The following is a 23,940-nucleotide window of genomic DNA, read 5'->3' as shown; positions in this document are numbered from 1 at the left end:
CTAATACACAAAAGTGTATAGTTCCAAGACTTAATTAGCTTGCTTTTTTTTTTGATTTTCCGTTACAATAATTCTACTACCTACAGAATTTCGTCGCTAATTTTAGAAATCTTTGGTAAACAACATCATTTAAAAAAAAAAGCTACGAGTAAGAGCATCTCCAAAAAGGAACTCTATATTGAAGTTTCCAAAACTCTATATTTGAAGTTCAAAGGTGTTATTCTCCAAAAGCAAAACTTCAAACTCAACTTCAAACTCAACTTCAAAACTATTTGTATTTTATAATATGGTCCTTATATTTGTCATAACTAATTTTGAATTCATAAAAATTTTGTAAATAACTAACACATATATAAACATTTTACAACAATATGAATTAATAAAATAGTATATTATAATATAAAATTTTAAACAAAATAATTTAATTAATATTAAACTTCAAACAAAATACCATATTATTCCATAAAGTAATTTTCGTAATGTATATATGATATACTAGTGCATTTCGAAGTAAAAATGGCTCTCTTCATTTTAATTTGTAGATTAAAGATACAAATTGTTGAAATTGGGTGATATTAATATTTGTAAATACATTAGCTTAGAACAAAAAAAGTAAAAGAGAAACATAAAATATTGTTAAAAAACTAACTTTTATCGATGATATTAATACTCGTGAATATATTCAATATAAACAAGAAAAATTGTACGAAAATACATCATCATCAACAACCATCTTCAGTTACAAAAAAAATAGACAATATTTAGAAATTTTGACAGTTCCGGATCAAACTTACCTGATTATTAGTGTTGTTGTAATATTTAAATTTGTGTAATAGTTATATCTTCATGTAATTTTTTAAAAGCTTTTTTGTTAAGTTTCTTTTGTATACTTTTGTTATCTAAAACTAGTTTTAAATATTTTAAATCTTGTTTTAAAGTTTTATTTAATTTTATGTGTTAACTTCAATTTTATAAACAAAACTTAAAATATTTATGAGATGTAATTTTTATAAGGATTAAACAATAAACAAGAAAATATTTATGAATTATAAATGTGATGTGTAATTGTAGGGACCAAAATGCAAATAAAAATATGAAACTTCAAATTTGAAGTTTTGAATAGTGAAACTTCAAATATAGAGTTTCACTCCTCCAAACTTCAAATTTGAAGTTTTGAAGTTTCTTTTTGGAAAACAAAAAACTTCATATTTGAAGTTATAAAATGTTTTTTGGAGATGCTCTAAGGCCCAATTATTCTTATGATATTACCAAACATATAGTGTATGTATGCAGAAGAAATTAAGCGACTATGAAATAAAGAATAAATGTTATAGTTCAAAAAATAACGAATAAATGTTCAATAATAAGAGATTTAAGACATGCATATCAAACAACTTTAGCCCACCATAGTTAGCTATCAAATTTCGTACCTATGTTCGTTCAATAATATTTAGTATCAAAACAACCGTGACAGTACAAAAATTTAAGTTTAGTTTTTTTTTCTCTCAATGCAACAATGCCAAAACGACTTAAGTTTGAGTTTACATGTTACCAACTATTACAAAACTCTTATCAGAGCATTTCCAAAAGAAACTCTATAACTCCAAATATAGAGTTTTTTGCTCTCCAAAAAGGAACTTCAAAACTTCAAATTTGAAGTTTTGAAGAGTGAAACTCCAAATATAGAGTTTCACTTTTCAAAACTTCAAATTTGAAGTTTCATCTTTTTATTTGCATTTTGGTCCTTACAATTATACATCATATTTATAATTCTTAAATATTTTTTTTGTTTATTGTTTTAATCCTTAAAACTTTTATATCTCATAAATATTTCAAATTTGTTATATAAACTTAAGTTTTACACATGAAATTAAATAAAAAAAATTAAAACAAGATTTATAATATTTTAAAACTAGAATTAAACAACAAGAATATTACAAAAAACCATAATAAAAACTTATTAAAAAGACACATGAAGACATAATTATTACTCAAATTTAAATATTATAACAACACTAATAGTCTGGTAAATTTGCTCCGGAACCTCCAAAATCTCCAAAATATTGTTCAACAAATTTTGTGTAACCGAAGATGATTGTTGTTGTTGCTCTTGACGCATTTTTCGTATGATTCTTTCTTGTTCAGATCGAATGTATTCACGAATATTAACGTCATCGATAGAAGCTAAGTTTTTTAGCAATATTTTATTTTCCTCTTTTATTTCTTTAAAAGCTAACTTTTTTGCTTCATTTTACAGTCGTAATTCAATCATCTCATGACATTTTTCCCTGCTTGTTGTACTTTCGTTTAAAAGATCAAGGATTTTTTTCGTTTGATGATATCAAACTATCAGCAGACATATTATGAGGATATCCGGTTTCAACAATTTTTGGCTCGTAATCTACAAATAAAAAATAAAGAGAATCATTTCTTACTTCGAAATAGTTGATCATATATGGGAGCATTATGGAAATAATTTTATGCAATAATGTAATATTTGCTTGCAGTTTAATATTTAATTATGTACTTTTATTTATAATTTTATATTTTAGTGTAAGATTTTTTTTAATTAATATTTCTTTAATATTTATATATATGTATTAGTTATTTATAGAAGTTTTATGAATTTACATCAACTATGACAAACATAAGGATCATAGTGTAAAATATAAATAATTTTGAAGTTAGGTTTGAAGTTTTACTTTTGGAGAAGAACACATTGAAACTTCAAATATAAAGTTTTGGAAACTTCAAAATAGAGTTCCTTTTTGGAGATGCTCTCAGAGAACAACACTCGACGTATTTTAAAATTCAAAGCGTACTTTATATATATATATATATATATATATATATATATATATACATTCTACTTGAAATAAGTGATGCATTGTATTCTCCCCGAATCTCATAAAAATTGTTCAGTTTTAAGGATATTAAGAGAAATTGATATCATATTGAAACTATGAGTAAATATTGCATTGAATTTCTTTACAATAAATCAGAAAGAAAATATATTGGAAGAATGCTCTGGATTATATTGTACGAAAATAACTATGACTGAGTCCTATGCCGTAGTAAACACGAAGTTTAGTGATACATTTAAAAATTGGCATCAGAGACTAGGACATACTGGTTCAGTCATGATGAGAAAGATAATGCAAAATTCGAATGACCATCTATTGAAAAACAGAAGAATTTTGAAAACGGGCGAGTTTACATGTAATACATACTCTGAAAAAAAACTTATAATTCGGCCATCACCAACAAAAGTAGGCAATGAATCACCAATGTTTTTAGAAAGAATACATGGTGATATATGTGGACCGATCCACCCACCGTGCGGGCCGGTTAAGTATTTTTGATTGACACATCTAGTAGATGGTCAAATGTGTATCTTTTGACGACACGAAATACGACTTTCGCAAAGTTCATTTCCCAGATAATAAAGCTGAGAACGCAGTTTTCAGAATATGCCATTAAAAAAATAAAGCTTGATAAAGCTGGTGAATTTACATCGCAAGCCTTTGATGATTATTGTATGTCAATGGGGATTGACGTGGAGCATCCAGTTTCCCATGTGCATACACAAAATGGCATGGCCGAGTCATTGATAAAACAATTGCAGTTGATTGCAAGACCATTAGTCTTGAGAACAAAGCTCCCAATTTTTGTATATGGTCATACTATGTTGCATGCGGCTGCACTAGTTCGGTTAGGACCGAGTGCATATCATAAATACTCCCCATTACAATTGGTATCTGGACATGAGGCAAATGTATCCCATCTCTGTATTCTTGGGTATGCGTTCTATGTTCCGATAGCTCCGTCATAAAGAACAAAAATAGACCCACAAAGGAGATTGAGAATATATGTGGGTTATACGTCACCAAGTATAATAAGATATTTGGAACCAGTAATTAGTGATATGTTTACGACACATTTTGCCGATTGCCATTATAATGAGGATGAATTTCCAGCGTTAGGGAGATAAATTAGTAGAATTCCTAAAGAGATTACATAGTGTACACCATCATTGTTACACCTTGATCCTCCTACGAATCAAAGAGAGCTGGAAGTTCAGAAAATTGTGCATTTGCATTATTTGGAAAGCCAGTTACTAGATGCGTTCACAGATACAAGAAGGGTGACGAAGTCATATATACCTGCTGAAAATGTTCCATCAAGAGTTGATGTTCCTAAAGAACAAACTAATGTAAACAAAATGAATGAACCTAGGGTTCAGTTAAAGAGGGAGAGGCCAGCGGGTTCTAAAGATGAAAATCCCCGAAAGAAAAAGAAATTGGATGAGCAAAATAGTAGAGTTATAGAAGAATCTTATATTGAAAGATGTCCGAAAGAAGACATAAATGGAAAAGTTCTAGAAGAACCTGTTAGTGAAAAATGCCTGAAAGAAGGTATAAATAAAGATGATCCAGATGACGAAAAGGGAACATAAAAGTATGAGATTTTCATTAACTACGCTCGGGATGAAAAATTATGGATCAGAAATAAGATAAAAATATGTTGATGAAATGTTTTCCTTTTCTGTGTCCAAAGAGATCGATCATGAAATGATGATCCCGATCCAAAGTCCATTTTGAAATATTGGAAAATACAGGATTGAGAGGAGTGGAAGAAGACCATTCAAATTGAATTACTCTTCCTGAATAAAAGAAATGTCTTTGAATCTATAGTCATAACGCTTGAGAATATAAATCATGTTTGGTATAAGTGGATATTTGTTAGAAAAGTAAATGAGAAGAATGAAGTAACACGATATAAATCCCGATTAGTTGCCCAAGGTTTTTCTCAGTGGGAATTGATTTTGAGGAAACTTATTCCCCTCTAATGGATGCAATTACATTTAGATTTTTGATGAGCCTAACAACATCTAAAAATCTTGAAATGCATCTCATGGACGTTGTGACTGCATATTTGTATGGATCGTTGGATAATGATATATACATGAAACTCCTTAAGGGATTAAAAATACCAGAGGCATTAAAAAAACAAAATCCAGGGAGATTTGTTCGGTCAAGTTACAACGATCTCTATATGGATTAAAGCAATCCAGACGCATGTGGTACAATCGCTTAAGTGAATATATTTTGAGCAAAGGATATGTGAATGATGTGATATCCATGCGTTTTTATAAAGAAATTGTCATCTGGCTTTGTGATCATTGATGTATATGTAGATGACCTGAACATAATTGAGACTCAAAAGGAGGTTGATGATGCTCGAACTCATATGAAAGAAGAGTTCGAAATGAAAGATCTCGGCAAGACAAAGTTTTCTCTTGGGCTCCAGATTGAACATCTCCGAAAATGAATATTTGTGCATCAATCAAATTATACAAAAAAGGTTATTGAAACATTTTTATATAGATAAAGCGACTCCTACTAGGTCTGATATTCCTTTTGCTACTAACCTACTAGCAAGATATATTTCTGCTCTTACTTGCAGGCAATAAAGCATGTGCCGTTATCTCCACGGTACAGTTGATTTAGGGTTGATTTATTTTAGAAAAACCCGAGTATGGTATGGTTGGTTTTGCAGATGCAGGATACTTATCAGATCATCATAAAGCTTGATTGAAAACCAGCTATGTTTTTATGATTGGTGGAACCGCGATCTCTTGGCAGTCCCAGAAACAAACTTTGATTGCAACTTCTTCAAATCATATAGAAACTATTGCGCTTCACGAAGCATGTCGAGAATGTGTGTGGCTTAGATTAATGAGTCAACACATACAAGAAGTAAATTGAATAGTCAACGAAAAAGAGCCGACGAAAATATTTGAAGATAATTTGGCTTGTGTCGCTCAAATCAAAGAAAGCTATATTAAGAGTGATAGGATAAAGCACATCCCTTCAAGATTTTTCTCATACATACGGGAGCTCGAAAAAAATTACGAAGTGGACATTGAGTATGTACGGTCATGCGATAATCCAGCTGACTTATTTACAAAAGCTCTTCCGGCTACAACATTCCAAAACCACGTCTACGGTATTGGAATGCGGCATTTGAGTGACCTGTGAAGAGAAAACTATGTATATTATTCTCATGAAGAGATTATGTTATAATACTATTTTTCGTCATCATGATTTTTATCCATTTGGATCTTTTCATGATTAGGTTTTTAACGAAAATGTATGTAATACAAGCAAGAGGAAGTTTTATGAGATAAGATTAAGTTTGGATGATGATTATCTACTAGAAATATTATATTATTAACTAAAGAAATATCTGAACATTAGCTAACCTTACCTTTCTATATATATGTTCGTTTGTGTATAAGAAAATTAATGAATGAATTCAGCTCTTACTCTCTTCCTCTCATCACTTTTAATCACACACAAAGTTCAATAATAAATATTCATTTCTCGTTTTCATATACATCTATCTATAATAATAAAACTGAGTTTTCTCTCACCTCCTGCTGCCACGTCACTCTGGAGATAGGGGCGTTTGCCGACACGTGTCGCCTAACCAGCTCTTCCCGTTTTTTTAGTTTCATCTTTTCTGTGTTTTAGTGTTTTATAGCTGGGCTTTTATTTGATGGAATAGGTTTGGCCCATACATTTGGCCCGTTGGAGACCCAAACATGCTTAGTTTTTGTCGTCGTCTTCCTCTTTCAGAAGCGACCTCAATGATGTGATTCACCAACTGAAAGGTCGATTCCCAACTCTGAAACGTCTCCCCGATCCATAAATCATTTCTGTACTCTGAGTTTTTCTTAATTAATCTACTCCACCCACATGAATCAATCAATAAACCTCTTCGTTTTTCCCAGTAACTGGTTGAAACTTCACCTATAAATGTCTCTCTTTTCTTCGATGTTGAGTACAACTCAAACGATTTCCAAAAGCAATTATTTGGATGTTGGAGTCTGTGTCAAATATTCAATTAACACAATTGAGGAACCACAATAGTTATCTCACACGGATGTTTCCTGCGACTGCGAGAATTCAGCGTCCACCGCTCCATTCTTGGAGATTGGTCACGTCTATACTATGGAGTTGAGCTTCAGGTGGATCTTCAGATCTCTTTATTTTGATTAACAAAACAATCAGATTATTGTTCTGATCAAACGGAGTTTTGTGTTTATGTTTTCTTTTGGCAGGATACTTTGATGTTAGGTACAGATTATTACCAAACTGAATCTGGGATTGCATCTCTATTAGCAGAAGGAAATGTTCCAATATGTATTGGTAGAGATACAAAGATCAGTTAAAACCTTTTCAAACATCAATCAAGTTATTTTCTGGTGATTTATACAGGAAATGCATCATTGACAAGAATGCTAAGATTGGTAAAAACATGATCATCATGAACAAAGGCGTAAGCTTTCCTTGAATATCTTCTCGAAGGATTATATATTCGATCTGGAATCACTTTGGTAGTGGATCTTTGAGGTGCCAAAATCTACGAAAGTAGAGTTGAAAGATGATTTTTTTTTTTCTTTTTGGCTCACAGATGTTACTTGATACGCAAGCCATGAAGACAATTCTTATAGAAATTCCTTCCCTTGCCAGACTGGTAGCTATCTCATCTTTACGAATTTATGTATATATGTGCCTCTGTATTTTAATTTTTTTTTGTTATTGATGTTATCTGAGCATGAAACATTTGGTATCATAAAGCATTTTTGTTTCAGTATGATATTGTATATACCAATTTAGCCTTTTAAATCTGAAGTTTGTGATATCATTGCAGACTTCAACTGCTGCCCAGCTAATCTAAATTTGTGAGCCGTGAAATAAGAATTGCTTTAATGGCATACTGTCCCCAATCGATTCAGTGGTAGACACTTATCATACTCCTCTTTTTACCTTGACTATGTAGTAACAAGATTGACAGATCTGCACTTTCTCCTTTTTCCCTTTGGACTATGAGGTTTTGAGCTCTGCATCATGGGTTAGATTTCTATTTCTTATTTGTATTCAACTGTTTAAGAATCTCTCAGAATTTCATTCCACAATGTCAAAAACTGTCTTCAGATTTTTAGGTAAAGTAACTTGCAAAATCTTAACTTCCTCTGTTCTCTACGTATCTTTAATGTTTGATTGATATTTTAGCAGATGAGGCCCTGCAACAACATAATCCGACACTTGAAAATATCACTTTTGTACATTTAACATTTTAGGTTGATGTATTCATGTTCAATCAAACAGAGTTCACTATGTATAATAAAACCAATAAGGAAAGATGACTGAAAATTCTCATGAGATACTCGCATCACAAGTAACCATCTGCAAATGATTACAGATGTAGCAAATCAAACATGATCCATAAAAAAATGGAGGCAGGGCACAATGTCAATGATACACGAGCACTGGTTTAGTAGTTGCCAAATAGATCCACTACTTATTAACATCATTACTTCTTTTTTCCTGAAGACATACATCGTTTTTAAAAATGAAATACTTGAGTTACATGATGTAGTGAAGGGCCATCTAGAAAATAGACAATGCTACTACACATACGCTACTTCTCGGTGAACTAATTCCTTGGAAAAGTTTTAAGGGAAAATAAATAATTACTCCAGATGCAAGACACATTTACACAAATAGCAAGAATTTATGGACTCCACGAGTGAACTAATTCCTTCAATAAATTGAAGGGAAAATAAATAATTACTCCAAATGCAAGACACATTTGCATAAATCACAAGAATTTATCGACTCCATAAGTAATAAACAGACACCATAATCAGTAACATTATCCCAAGAAAAAAAAAAGGACATAGAACAAGGTAAAAGATTCTCACAAGCAGTTGGTTAGTAACTTGCCAAATAAAATCCAGTGGTAACCAAGAACCTTCCTTTCGATTAAAGAGAAAGAACTTTATATAAATGCATTGTATTCAAATAAATTTGTAAAATAAAAAAAAATTATGACAAGAATCCTATAGAAAATCCTGACACGAAAGTATATATTTGCACAATTTAAATGATAGACAAAATAAATAAAAAAACATAAACTTATAAATGAAACTAAATAATCTAAAGAAAATAAAAAATGTTATATGCAGCCAAAATAAAAATAGTACATATTTCCATTAAACCATTAAAGAATTAGCTAAGCAAGACTAAAGTTGAATACTCTAGCATCAAACAAATTTAATCGAAAAAGAAAATAAGATATAACAAATAGGAATCACAAAAATAATGATTCATACATACTATATAATCAACACAAAAATCTTAACGTTTCTGGTCATTAATAAAATAAAGAGCTCATATCAAAACCGACTATTAACAGTGACTTATCATCACTCAACAAAATCACCAACGTTCAGTATACCACCAATACAAAGCAACAACTTTGGTACAACCTAACGACCAAACACACATTACACAGTAGTATATACCATCAGACCAAACCATCACCGTATAATCATAATAACATAAGATATTGACGTATGTTTTTTTATGTGCATCCTAACCTTCTTTGTGTTTTTGGCACTAACGAAAAATACAAACAACATATTTATATTACTACATAGTTTGGCATGCATAGACAACCGTCTGCACGTAGCCAATACGTCTACAATGAATTCACTTTGCCACATCCATGACATTGATATAGCATGTGAGAATTGTTACTATTTTAATTATCTCCTTTCGAACAATATAATCACAAAACAAACACATGCATATACATTTTTTTTCTTTTTGGAACATCAACTTTACATTATGTTTTAAGTTCAACTTTAATTACTTTGGTGCAACTATCAATTATTTATTTTACTTTTATTGAATCAATCGTTAAAATCACTTACACTACAAACACTAACTACTATTAAATGAATCAAAAAACAATTTTGAACTTATTAAGGAATAAAACATACGAACCCGGCGCGTAGCGCCGGAATACCACTAGTAAACCATAAAGCCTTGTCTTTATAATTATTAATACACATCAATTCTGAACTTTTTGTATTTTTCTTTAATTTTATTTCTTGTTTGACTTTTTTTAGACAAATTAAATTCGTCTTCTATCTGTCAAATCAGAGGTATATTGGTTACATTTTTTTGTGCATGACTAAACTAAACACCTCTTTTTTATTTTTTTGAGAAAAACTAATGGAATCCGATAAAATTTATCAATCAAAAAGTATTAGTTTTTTTTACATCACCAAAAAGTATTAGTTTATATGATCTAACATGGAATTTGATGAATCTTGTATGTATTTAAAACTAAAAATGTATTAAAAACTAGGTTCCGCGTATACTTCAAATTTATTCTCATTTTTTAATAACAGGAATTATTACTAATAACATTTAATGTATTATAGTATATCATTAAGGTTAGGTCTAAATAAAGGTTTCTCTTTACTAAGAGAGATGGTTACACTACAAAAAAAGACGTGAATTGTATCACTTAAATTGTATCACAAAATTAAATGATATGATACAATAAATGATGTGAACTAGTCTTTTTTTTTGTAGTGTTATAACAATTTCGAAATATTATGAAAGTATAACCATGCCTAAATTTAAGAGATGAGGAATTAATAATTTATGGTATGTTTAACATTATAATGGAGATATGTATTTAATTTAAAAAATTACAAAAAATATTTTTGTATGTCCGTCTCTGAATCAGGAGTAATATTCAAGCCAAAGGATCCTTCATTTACATTACTAGACTGTGAATTAGTAGAAATACGCGATATCCGAAAGAGATTATGGTTTGATTTCTGACGTTTCCCACAAAATACATAGCTTTTTAATTATAACAAAATACATAGCTTTGTTGCACTATCTAATTATGTATCCAAACTTATCTGGATAGTTTATGTAGGATAATCAACCATGTTACGAAAAAAAAAACACAGAGACTGAGTGATCCTTTGTGCCAACCAAATCCGTTTAAACCATGGAATTTACTTACGCTGCGGTTTTGTTTGAGAAGAGAATTTGAGGTTAGCTTCGCTAGTGATCATTTTTGGCAAAAAGGATGAAGACTCCAGATTGTATGATAATTTCAGTTGAGGCAAAAACGTTTTCTGCAATGTTGATGTTTTCAGATGAGTATTTCATCCACACACGATGTATTTTGTAATGCCTAGTTTAGTTATGGTTTTGTTGTTATAATTTCATTGTATTTTTAGTTTTGAACCTTTTTTGCATTTCTCTTATTAAACATTGACTTAGGACATCATTTTGCTATTTGTAAGACTTAAAAAGCTTATATAGCAAAATATCATTTTATTGGTATATTTATTTGATACGTTAATCTAATTAGGACCCAAATTACAATAAAATACTTATGAAACTTCGTTTTATAATAATAAATTTAATTTTAAAATCAGTTATTTCCAACTATATCTATATGACACTATTCAAATTCTTTCATTTTCTTTTATTTACTTTATCTTTGTATGTTATAGTTTATTTATTTTTATAATGTAATGTAATAAAAATATTCTTAAACATAAATAATTATTGATATCTTTGGAATGATTTTTTATTTTATTTTATGTATTCAAAAACTGAAAGTAAGGGATATTTTTTTTTTTTGACTGAAAGTAAGGGATGTTAATAGAAGGAGACATGAGATAAAGAAGAAGGGGTGACAAAAATGATGGGAAGTGTGAGAAAGTTTTTGGTTTCTCTCTTACACCTTCGTTTCCTCTTAGCGACACATTTCAAAGGTTGAAGCATTCATATTTTCAATCTTTTTCTAATTTAATTTATTTTTCTGGCAATTTTTTTTTTTGTTAATTTTTTTCTGTTAAATTTGCATGTTAAAATGAAGTTTTAGATTGGTTGGTAGTAAACAGTCCACCACTGGAGACGGTCTTTATGTATCGATCTCCAACCTCTTCTTATCGGTGCATCAACATCATTTAATCAGTTTTTCTTTCGAACAATAGTTTATGGGTCTCAAATGAAATGTCTCCTCGGATCTTTTCACCACTTAAATATATATATATCTCCTTTTGTTGTTGTCGTCTTTGTTAACAAGCTTACCGTTGAGTTTATCTTCAGTTATACTATTTTATGTCTTTTGACCGTTAGACTACTATAATCATTTAATTGACAAAAAAGAGATTGGCTGGTGTTATAAACTTTCCTACTTGAAAAAATTACTCCAAAATAAATTTAGTTTCAGTTCGTTTTTGTTTTTTATTGGTTCAATCTTGATTTGGGTTTTGTCCGGTTTAATATGCAATTAATTAGCTTTGTTAATATTTTATATTTTAGTATTCGTAAATGTACTAAAATCATCTTAATTTGTCTCTCTCTTTTGACAATTTTTTTTGTGGAATCGTGTCAGTACGAGATCGAATTCGTTCGTAATTGGATCGCAACACTAATACGAGATCGTACGAGTGTTTGTTTAATTACGAGAATCAGCACAATCTCAGAACACTATGAACACAGCAAGATGTTATCCAGTTCGAGCACAAACCCGCGACTCTACGTTTGGCTGAGGATTCCTTGGAATTCATTAAGCTCAGTGAACTTAACACCACCGTTTCCCCCACCTGTAAACCCCAAGAAAAAAACACTCACTACAAAAAAAGATGTGAATTATCAATACTATTAAAACAGAAGCAATTTTTATCTACTTACAAATAGTCTAGGTTGGACTATTATATTTAATTATATTTTCTATTATTTCTACTCATATTTAATTTAATTGTTAAATATACATCATACCTAAAATTAAGAAACTAGCTAACTAATCTATTATTTTTTAAACTAATGAATATAATTTATATTAATTCAAAATTCAAATAACTAATCAATTATATTTTAGTTATTAATGTAATAAATAATTATATATATATATATATATATATATATATATATATATATATTCATTCGTATATATACACTATATATTAATCCAAATGCAAAAAAAAAACAAATTGTTCAAAACCCTCACCAAATACATAAAAATATAATTCTTATAGTTAGAGTATTAAAATATATATATAAATATATATATATATTATAAAGTAAATATTAATAGTAATTATATGATGAAACATGTTACTATTGATAGTTTAATGTATATATTTTTTACGGGTTACTCAAACAGACATGTAATATATATATCAAATATAAACTAATTGAACAAATATATTAATACAAATGTATCATAAAACATTACATTAACATAAATCGAAGCCACATAGTAAGAGTAAATATTTTAATTGTTTAAAAATATAATTATATATATATATATTATAATAAATTAAGAACTAAATATAATAAAATATATATCAAAATTAAAATAATAAATATTTGCATTTTTAATGCGAATAATGAAATTAACTTTTAAATTTAAAATAAACCATAGACAAAACATCAAAAAGTATCTAATAATATGTGAATAACAAAAATAAACTAACTAAATAAACAATTAATTTTTTTTTGCAAACGTAAATCATTAATTTGTAATAGATGTATACACATTATTGATGCTCAAATCTATTTTATTTTTAGTATGCATCCACTCAAATATTAATTCATTAACAAGATGGAATTTTAGTTGGACTAAAATTGTATTAAAATTGGAATATCAGTTTCATAATACATTCACTATTCATCTGAACGTTCATGAATATATATTATAATACTCTAAATATAATAATAAATCAAACCGGATTACATATTGGGTCATCTATCAGTTCAACCGATAATCAGATCTCGGGTTTTAGCGGTTGTTACGGGTTTTATAGAATTTTTAAATAATAGTTTTTTTTTAAAACTAAAATGGATTACATATGAACCACCGAATTTGGCAATTTAACTGCGGGTCGGGTCGGGTTTCAAAACATTGAATATAATGTTTCATTTGTAATATATAAGTGTAGATACAATTAAAATACAAATTTATATCAAATAAATTTAAATGTTTCGAAAATAATTCCGCGCTTTGAAAGCTCGGGTCAAAATCTAGTCAATACTATTAAAAGGGAAGGAATCTAAAAAAATCTACCTATAAAAGTTATTTGGACCCTTCCATTTAACTCATTATTTTTTGGTCTTACCTTAAATTTATACTAACAATATGTTACCATATATTTCTCTAACAATAATTTAGTCAATTCTTTTATTTATTTAAATCTCATTCCTAAATCCTAATCATTACTATTACTATTACTATATTTATCATTTTGATTTTTAATCATAAAAACATTGAAACTAATGTTTTATATTATCACTTTTATCATATAATATATGATTTAAAGCAAGATAAATTACAAGACATATATGTGTGCATTGTAACTTCCTCTTTCGTTTATAATAAAGTAATCATATCATATATAAACATTACCACTAAAATCTTATATCATATACTAAACTTTCAACCGTCTATAGTTTGATAATATTTTCATATTTAAAAATAATTTTTCTGAATATTCATGTTACCTTCACAAAAATGAAGAAATTCATTGGTTCTATTAAAGCTAACTTGACTTCACGATAGCAGTATTGATTATTCAGGATTTTGAAAATTATTTGTTTAGATATTATACGTTTATATACTTTTCACTTAAAACGAATCAATACTATTAAAAAGGAAAGAGTTTTAAAAAAAAAAATCTAATATAAAAAAGTTGTTGGAGTTATGTATAACTATTTATTATTTTTCTGATAATACATTAATCATTCTAAACATACAATATTTTAAATATTTTTAACAGATCTTAATATTATTTCTTATGATACTTTTACTCAGAAAAATATTTCATCAATCATGTTTTTGTACAATAACGTTAAAAATCTAATCAAAAGGTTGTTGGATCTGATATGGACGTAATGGGTCCACATCTGTTCGGGTATTTAAGATCCTAAAAGAATTTGAAATATATGAAAAATCTGAAAAATATCCGAAACACGAAAAGTATTTGAAACTCCAAACAAATACCAAAAAAATTCAAATACCTAAAAATTTAAAATCTTATTCAAAATCTGACACGATGAATTGAAAAATACCCAAAATTTTATCCAAATATCCAATTTTTTTTAATTTGAAAATTTTACCTGAAATCAAAACTCTAATCGTAAACCAAAAACTTAAAAACAATATCCATAATACCAGAAACATATTCCGAATATCCAAATATACCTAATAAACACATTTATGATCTGGTCTAGGGTAGGACACGGACTCAAACAAATACATGCGGGTCAAAAAAAACCCAATAGATTATCTTTTTTGGACCTATACTAAACCTATAATTTTGGGTCGATTCGGTTTGTTTTTTTTGATCCGGATATAATTCTCATGTCGAAAAGAAACTTACGTAAAAGTGTACATATAAAATCTCAAATAACTAATTTGTAGATTATATATATAGCTGTTAAAAATTATGTTTTTCGATATAATAAAACTTTGTATTATAATATAATCCAACAGCCCCGCGCTTTCCAAGCGCGGATCAAAATCTAGTATCACTTAAATTGTATCACAAAATTAAATGATACAGTTTTAAATCATTTATTTGTAAATGATACAAAATATAGATAATTTAGCATAAGTTATAACAACTGATGTCATTTTTAACAAATTTAACATCACTTTGACTAACTGATATAATTCATCTCGATTAGCGTCACTTTAATAAAACTGATGCTAAATTATTAAGTTATATCATTTATATAAATGATGTAAACTTATTTTGGATTAAAATCATTTATGCAAATGTTACAAATTTTACATCAATTAAAAAGTGATTCTAATTATATTTTTTTTCGAAAAAATAATTATTAGTATTAACTTCAATTATAAGAAAATGATGTAACTATCTCTTTCTTTTACATCAATTAAATATAAATGATACTATATTATCCTAATTTGTATCAGATAAAATATTTGATATTAAAAAACTAATTTTCATCACATATTTAAACTGGTGAACAGGTAATAATATATTTTATAAGTTAATTGTATTTTTATACTTTTGATATATGTAAACTAATATATGCTGAACTAATTATCTAGGCAAGAGTATGGGCTTCAAATTTTGCTGTAGCTTTTGCTAACATATCAAACCCAGCTTTTGCCAACGTACCATCTCCACCAAATCCAAATCAGGTAAATTATAATTAATTTTAGTTTTATAATCCATAATTATTCAAAATATTAACTGATTTGTTGTATAATTCTATTTCAGGAACGGAGTGATGATGCTGTTAGAGACTAAGACTCAGACGTTGGAAGCAATGGCAGTGATCTTCATCAACATTAGTTTAATAATATTTTCAGTAACTTTCAATTTATTTTATTTTATGAATTTGCATGATGGATTAGTTGATTTGATTTCTAATACTTTATTTATTATTATCTAAATCAGGTTTTATTCATTTAATATATTTTCCTGCATTTTTATATATTTTTTAAATTTAATAACAAAACAAAATTTGTCTATATTAATATTAATATAAATCATAAACATGTAAATAAAAATAATATTTGTATCATTTATATATAAGCGAAATATATTATAATCATTTATGAAAACTGATATAGATTTAGCATCAATTATATACAAATGATGATGGAAATTTAAATCACTAAAGTGTAAATGATACAATTATAAAAATCACTTATTAAAACTGATATAAATTTAACATCAATACGTAAAATGATAATAATACTTTAAATCACTTGCTTTAAATGATATAATTATTAAAATCACTTTAAAAAAAATGATTTAAGGTTAACATCAATTGTTTAAAATGATATATTATTTAAAATCGCTTGTTATAATACAATTACTAATATCATTTCTAATAATTGATGTTACTGTTACATCAATTTATAATAAATGATTTAACAATTCAAATCAGTTTTTCTAATTGACACTAATACTAAAATCATTTTGCATAACTGATCTTAAAGTTAACATCATTTTCTTACAAATGATACATTTTAAAATCATTTAAAATAATTGATGTAAATATATAATTTTATTGCATCAGTTTTGATTAAAATGATGTAAATTATTTGCATCACCACTTTCAGAATCATTTATTTAACTGATGTAAAAGTTTTTTACATCATTTATAACTAATGCAAATATATAAAATAAATGATGTAAACTAGTCTTTTTTTTGGGAAGTAATCCCGCCCCATAGAACTCTCTCTCTCTCTCTCCTCTCTCTCTCTCTCTCTCTCTCTCTCTCTCTCTCTCTCTCTCTCTCTCTCTCTCTCGGGCTCACACACACACACTACAACTTGTCACACGAGCTAGAAACAACTGTAACAGCCTCTAGCTTTGGACCCCACTTGTAACAAACTTTCGAATGAAAGAAGTGACTCTATACGGCTGGGTTTACAACTATGATCAAAGCGACTCATAAACCAGAATACAATTTTAGATCTCCCAATCAGATTTCATATGACCAGAACCTTCTGATTTCCATGGAGTCTTTCCGACCAACTCTCTACAATTTTAATTAACATTTTGAAGTTTCTACGTACATTTATCGTCCTTTTTATAAACCATAGTTTGTTTCCACACAAGAAATTTATATCTATCTATCTATATATAAAAAACTGTTTACTCTTTTCAGAACACGATACGTCGGATTCCACGTCAGAAAGTTGAAGGCTGTTGTCGCGATACGTGTCTACTCACACAGTATTTCATTTAACTAAAGGAAAGAGAATTTTGTGGGTTTCTCGTAATCAAAAGAATTAAAGCCCAAACATTAGAAGCCCTTTCAGTCTTCTTCCAGAAGTCCTTTCGGTCTTCTTCCCCGACCTTAAAAGAAATATTTTGCGTTCTCTTATACCATCAATGGCGTCACGAGATATTGGATGACCAAAATCAAGATGAAAAATCTCTTTGTTTGTCTCCATTCGTGTCGTTTAGCCTTCTACTTTACTCAACCGAAACGGTCCGAGTCACAGCCATCGCCTTCTTACTCTATACACCGACATGAAGCACGATCTGACATTGATTATGAATTGTGCCTCTGCAAGGCGGTTTATTCTACACCTATAAAAATGTTAGCTTTTTTTACTTTAACATCATCCTCAAAAAAGTTCTCTTCAAGTTCTTATCAGGTTTTCAATCTAAGAAAGTTTAGATTCTTTATTGGTTTCTTGCTATTCTTCTTCAGTTAATTTATTTGTTTATAATTTCCGTTCTTATGTTTTTTGCGTTACTGTTGATTTCGTATAACTGGATCTTGATTGTTTATGATTTTGCAGGATCTTCCAACTCTTATGCTAGAAAATACAGTTTTTGATGTTCTCAAAATTCTTAGTTGGTAAGGAATCCAACAATCAACACGGTCTTTTTGATTTCTATAGGCTTTTCTTATATGTAGTTTCATGATGTCTTAAAGTAAATATTTACTTTTTCTGTATATGTAAAAAAACATCTGATTCTCATACATTGCAAAGCCGGAAACGTAATATACTCCTTATTGCTTTTCATCTCTTGAGAACCAGCAATAGAAGATTGTGACTGAGATCTTACCGTCAAAGAAATTCTACAAAGCTGAAGAATACCATCAGCATTACCTCTCCAAAGGTGGGAATAGTGGCCATGCACAGTCCCCTTCAAAGAGCTGCAAGGACTCTATCAGCTGCTTTGGCTGAGGAAAAGCTTTTGCTCCTCTTCCACCAAAACAGAGGATTCTCAGAGAATATCTATCTGTTTGTGTGTGTGTGTTGATTTGTAAGTCTCAGTTAATAATAAAGATGCATGTGTGATCAAAAGATAATTTTTGAGCCACTGAACTGTTCTTGAGGAGGGAGGACTTTACATTGGTGTTATCATGCTCCTAATGTGTGTATATATAGTTATCTTTTGATATCTCCACCACTAAATTTGATGTGTTTTAAATAAAATAAAAGATACATAACTTATATAAAATAAAAGATACAGAACTTACATAATTTATGAGTAAATAATACATAATAGTCTTCTTCGTACGTTACGTAGACAACAATCTAAATATGAAACTGAGCTTGGTCATAGATCGATCATAAGTTGATAAAAGTATCTGAAAACCCATTGTGATCACTTTCTTGGAGCATTTCTTACGATCCCTGACTTGAGAGAAGATGAAGGATAGAAAGTCTTGCGGATCTGAAAAACATTCCATGCTGTTCCAGCCGCGTGGCCCGCAGTTGCTAGTACGTCTTCCGTCGCCTCCCCTGCGTTCTCTCCAAACCTGACTTGCCAGACATCATTGTCAATGTCACCTCAAACTCGTAATGTGCATGATCACTAGTGACATGTCATGAACCCATGTTATACATGCATGAATCGCAAAATATTACCTCTCGCTGACCATTCTGGTAGCAGCCCTGGAAGTAGCAGTTAGAGCTTGTCTCTCTGCGGCTTCAGCTGCGTCTAGTATTTTATCTATTGGATCAAGCCAAACATTATTTACATCTCATTAAGCTTTCAGCCCATCACATATGATATATTATTGTTCTGAGTTTTGACCCCAGAATCATTATATTTATATATATATAGTTATTATCATCTCTGTAACTTACTAAGGGCATCAAGTGAAGCCAAGAGAACCTCCCCTGGAACCATGGAGAAGAAAGCCTTCCCTGGTTTCGACTTCATCACAGGAACCATCACAGAGCCGCTCACAACTCCAGCACCATTCAACATCGTCTTGCTCAGCTGCTCTGTCGCCTTTGAAAGTTTCCTCACTCTAAATATATATTACATCGATCCAACAAAGCAGCTAAAATATCAACAGAATCAAGAACGAAAAATTTATGCCTCTAATATTTAGTTTGCCTTTGCGTTTACATTTATATATTCATTAATTGTGTATTTTCCAAATGAATGCACACAATCTTCAAAACAAAACTTTGTAATATTTGTAAAGTGTAAACGCCAAAAGTAAAGCGAAGGTTGCAAGAATAATTATAAAAAGGATGTTTTATAATTCAAGAATATGATGTTTTTTTCCTCATGTAAGGAAATGCAAACGCAGAAACTAAATTTGAAAACAATCCATAGTTTAATCAGATTGAACTTTAAAACGGAGTGAATTACCGTTGAAGGTTTGCGTTGATTCCATTTTTCTTCTCAGTACTACTGGAGTTTCCACTGTTGTAGCCTCCATTTCTCTGAGAGGCACCACTCTTCTCCTGATCAGCCTTTGTAATCATTACTTCACCTCCCTTGTGAACCTATTCAATCATGAAACTATAACCATATCAATCATATATATACACTAGTGCAAATAAGAATCTCATTAACATGAGCATTCATCCTTTCATATAACATAAGACCATTTGGATTCATATCACACGATCTTCTAGTACTACATCCGTTTATTTGTTTTAGGATGTTATAATTTCTTAAAAAAAATTATATATCTTTTTCCTTACTACATAAACCATTTAGTCACACTGTTTGAATACCTAGTTGAAATTTTATAGCCAGTCATAATAAAATTTCGTATACGTAAAAGGTCACAAAATATGAAATAAAGTCAAGTTTGGCATAGAAACTTTAAAAATTTATAAAACATCTTATAGAAAACAGTGAGTAGATGAGTGTGATTAAGACCTGGTTGGTGTAAGCATTGCTGCAACTGAAGAGTCCTCTAATGATATGTCCTGTTCCTCCAGCAATAGCCTTAGCAACAACGTTGTTATAATCTTCAATCCTCGGCGCAAACTCTTTCCAGTCGATTCCATTGTCAACTTTACTAGAAGCCGAGTACGAGAAACAAGAGTTCTCCTTCAAGAACTCGTCAAGCAACTTCAAGCTGTTCGCAACGGCTACATCTCTCTCGTCGCTTGAGAAAGTGACCCCATAGCTAAGTGGATCACCGTCTTTAACCGGAAGCGTGAAGAGGTAGTCACGTGCGTCTAGTTTCACCACTGGCTCGTCTTTAATCACTGGCCACTGTAGGTCATGTCCGATCCTGACGATCATGGCGAGTGTCACGCCGTTGTCTGAGACTTTGACGAGATTGAAATCACCGGAGGCGAGCTCCACGGCCTCGGATTCGTCGATGAGATGGACTCTACATCTTGGAATATGTAAGAGAATCTCTTCAGCTCTCACGGTTTGTTGTTGAGGTTGAGGAGGTGGGCTTCGTCGACTGGTGTCTCGTTCTTGGTTTCTTGTTCTTGAAGATTTTGATGGTCCGAAACATCCCATTTTCTTGTCTGGCTTGTTTTTTCTTCTTCTGGTTCTAACAGTGACGTTCTCTTTAAGAGGTTTTGTAATGTTGAAACAGATGATAGAGATTATTTTGTTGGGGAATATTTAACTTTAATTCATATCTTCTTTCGAGTGAGTGACTATATTCTTGCTTCTACAGCTTTCCTCGCTTTCGGTGGATATGGGAACTATACTTTACGACGTTATACACACTACTGTACACGTACATTACACGTATACACAGAAATACACGTACATGTGTATATGTTATGCAAGTTATGTGGGACCTACTTAACTGACGATATGTCATATGCCTCTATATGTTGTTGGAGTAATCTCAAAATAGCTTGGGAAACAAGTAATCCTATTCCTATCTTGTTATGGTTATCTATAAGGTTTAGGATTATCTTGAAAGTTTATTTACTAATGAGTTTAGGAGTTATCTATTGATATAAAAGGAGTTGCAGAATTGTTGCAACACTTAAGAGAAACATTGTGATTGTGAGCTTAGGGTTTTGAGTAATTTTCCCTAAGAGATTAATAAGAGAAGCTACTTCTTGTTAACGTGTTCTTGCAATCTATCGAGAGACTATATTGAAAGACTATATTGACAGAATTGTTGCAACACTTAAGAGAAACATTGTGATTGTGAGCTTAGGGTTTTGAGTAATTTTCCCTAAGAGATTAATAAGAGAAGCTACTTCTTGTTAACGTGTTCTTGCAATCTATCGAGAGACTATATTGAAAGACTATATTGTGGTATCAGAGCCTCTAGGATACGATCACAGAAGTTATGGGCGACATTGTCACTACGAAAGTTAAGGAAGGGGGAGGATCCTCTTCCATAAAGTGTCCGATGCTAACTTCGACAAACTATACGGTGTGGGCAATGCGAGTTAAAGTGCTATTGAGGGTTCATAAAGTTTGGGAGGTCATAGAGAATGAATCTGATAATGGAGAGAAGAACGACATGGCTACTGCTCTACTCTTCCAGTCTATACCCGAGGCACTCATTCTCCAGGTAGGAGAGCTTGACACAGCCAAGAAAGTATGGGATGCGATTAAATCAAGACACATGGGAGCAGATCGTGTACGCGAGGCAAGACTACAAACATTAACCGCAGAATTTGAGAGAATGAAGATGAAAGACAGTGATACAATTGATGACTTTGTGGGAAAGCTATCGGAGATCTCATCTAAATCATCTGCTCTAGGAGAAGTTATTGAAGAAACAAAATTGGTGAAGAAGTTCTTATCCAGCTTACCACGAAGAAAATATATACATATTGTGGCATCATTAGAACAGGTTCTTGATCTTAAAACCACAAGCTTCGAGGATATAATTGGCCGGTTAAAAGCTTATGAGAGAGAGTTGCTGAGGAAGAAGATGAAACACAGAACAAACTCATGTACGCAGAAAATACTGAATCTCAACCTGCTTCAACCTACAGCAACAACTATAGAGGTAGAGGACGTGGTGGTCGATTTAATAACAGAGGACGAGGAAGGGGAAGGTACAACGATCGGTACAACGACCAGTACCAAAACCGGTACCAAAATACTTTCGACATGTCCAAGATCGAATGCTTTCGGTGTGACAAGATGGGTCACTTCGCGTCTGTATGTCCTGATCGTCTACTCAAGCTACAGATAGCCACAGAAACAAAAGAGAAAGATGATGCAACACAGGAAGCAGAGGAACTGATGATGCATGAGGTGGTATACCTTAACGAGAAGAACGTTAACCCACTTGACTTTGAAGCAAATTCAGAAAATGAAAGAGTATGGTATCTAGACAATGGGGCAAGCAACCATATGACTGGCGACCGGAGATACTTTAAGGAAATCGACGAGTCAATCACTGGCAAAGTAAGATTTGGAGACGACTCTCGCATCGACATCAAAGGAAAAGGGCCAATACTGTTCCTCACCAAGGAAGGAGGAAAGAAGATTCTTGCTGATGTCTATTATATACCAGACCTAAAAAGCAATATAATTAGCCTAGGTCAAGCTACAGAGTCCGGCTGCGACATCAGAATGAAAGATGATTACCTTACATTACAAGACAAAGATGGAAAATTGATCGTAAAAGCAAGACGATCTAAGAATCGGCTATATAAGGTAACTATTGACAGCAATGAGGAATGCCTACAGCTCTCAGTTCCAAGCGACTCCGCAAAGTGGCATGCACGGTTAGGTCACATAGGGAGAGAAACAATGCGACTAATGGCCAACGGAGAGCTCGTGTATGGACTACCTAAGATCGAGATTGATAAAGAAACATGCTCCTCTTGCTTACTTGGCAAACAAGCAAGACAGATGTTTCCAAAAGCGACTGCATATCGAGCTGAGAAAATACTCGAACTTATACATGGAGACCTCTGCGGGCCTATAACACCATCCACACCCTCTCAAAACCGATATATTTTTGTTCTCATTGATGACCATTCCAGGTATATGTGGAGTATACTCTTGAAGGAAAAAGGAGAAGCATTCGACAAGTTCAGAAAATTCAAGGTTGTAGTTGAGAAGGAAACAGGAACTGTGATCAAAACTCTTAGAACAGACAGAGGAGGTGAATTTGTGTCTAACGAGTTCAACATATTTTGCGAGACGAATGGAATTACAAGACACCTAACAGCTCCCTACACCCCTCAACAAAACGGGGTAGTAGAAAGACGGAATCGAACTCTTCTTAACATGACTAGAAGTATGTTGAAACATATGGAGCTACCAAACTACCTCTGGGGCGAGGCAGTGAGACATGCGACTTACCTTATAAACAGAGCTGCAACTCGAGTCATCAA

General features: G+C 31.0%; 1 protein-coding gene and 2 long non-coding RNA genes across 3 annotated transcripts; 2 read left to right on the top strand and 1 right to left on the bottom strand.

Moving 5' to 3' along the window:
• Window positions 1–2,721: 2,721 nt before the first annotated feature.
• On the top strand, window positions 2,722–9,083 carry LOC108872031. Its single transcript, XR_004458177.1, has 2 exons — window positions 2,722–7,033; window positions 7,127–9,083. It is a non-coding gene; the product is annotated as an uncharacterized LOC108872031 (long non-coding RNA).
• Window positions 9,084–17,232: 8,149 nt separating this feature from the next.
• On the top strand, window positions 17,233–18,721 carry LOC103869162. Its single transcript, XR_633155.3, has 2 exons — window positions 17,233–17,987; window positions 18,193–18,721. It is a non-coding gene; the product is annotated as an uncharacterized LOC103869162 (long non-coding RNA).
• A 111-nt stretch (window positions 18,722–18,832) lies between these two features.
• LOC103869161 (senescence/dehydration-associated protein At4g35985, chloroplastic) lies at window positions 18,833–21,191 on the bottom strand. Its single transcript, XM_009147223.3, has 5 exons — window positions 20,531–21,191; window positions 20,012–20,148; window positions 19,495–19,661; window positions 19,273–19,357; window positions 18,833–19,163 (listed from the first exon to the last, which is right to left on the bottom strand). The coding sequence occupies exons 1-5, from the start codon at window positions 21,128–21,130 to the stop codon at window positions 19,010–19,012; spliced, it is 1,143 nt and encodes a 380-aa protein (XP_009145471.1). The 5' UTR covers window positions 21,131–21,191; the 3' UTR covers window positions 18,833–19,009.
• Window positions 21,192–23,940: the final 2,749 nt, after the last annotated feature.

Source organism: Brassica rapa, chromosome A05, assembly GCF_000309985.2.
Source record: "Brassica rapa cultivar Chiifu-401-42 chromosome A05, CAAS_Brap_v3.01, whole genome shotgun sequence".
Lineage (NCBI taxonomy): Eukaryota > Viridiplantae > Streptophyta > Magnoliopsida > Brassicales > Brassicaceae > Brassica > Brassica rapa.
This window is presented reverse-complemented; position numbering and strand designations above follow the sequence as displayed.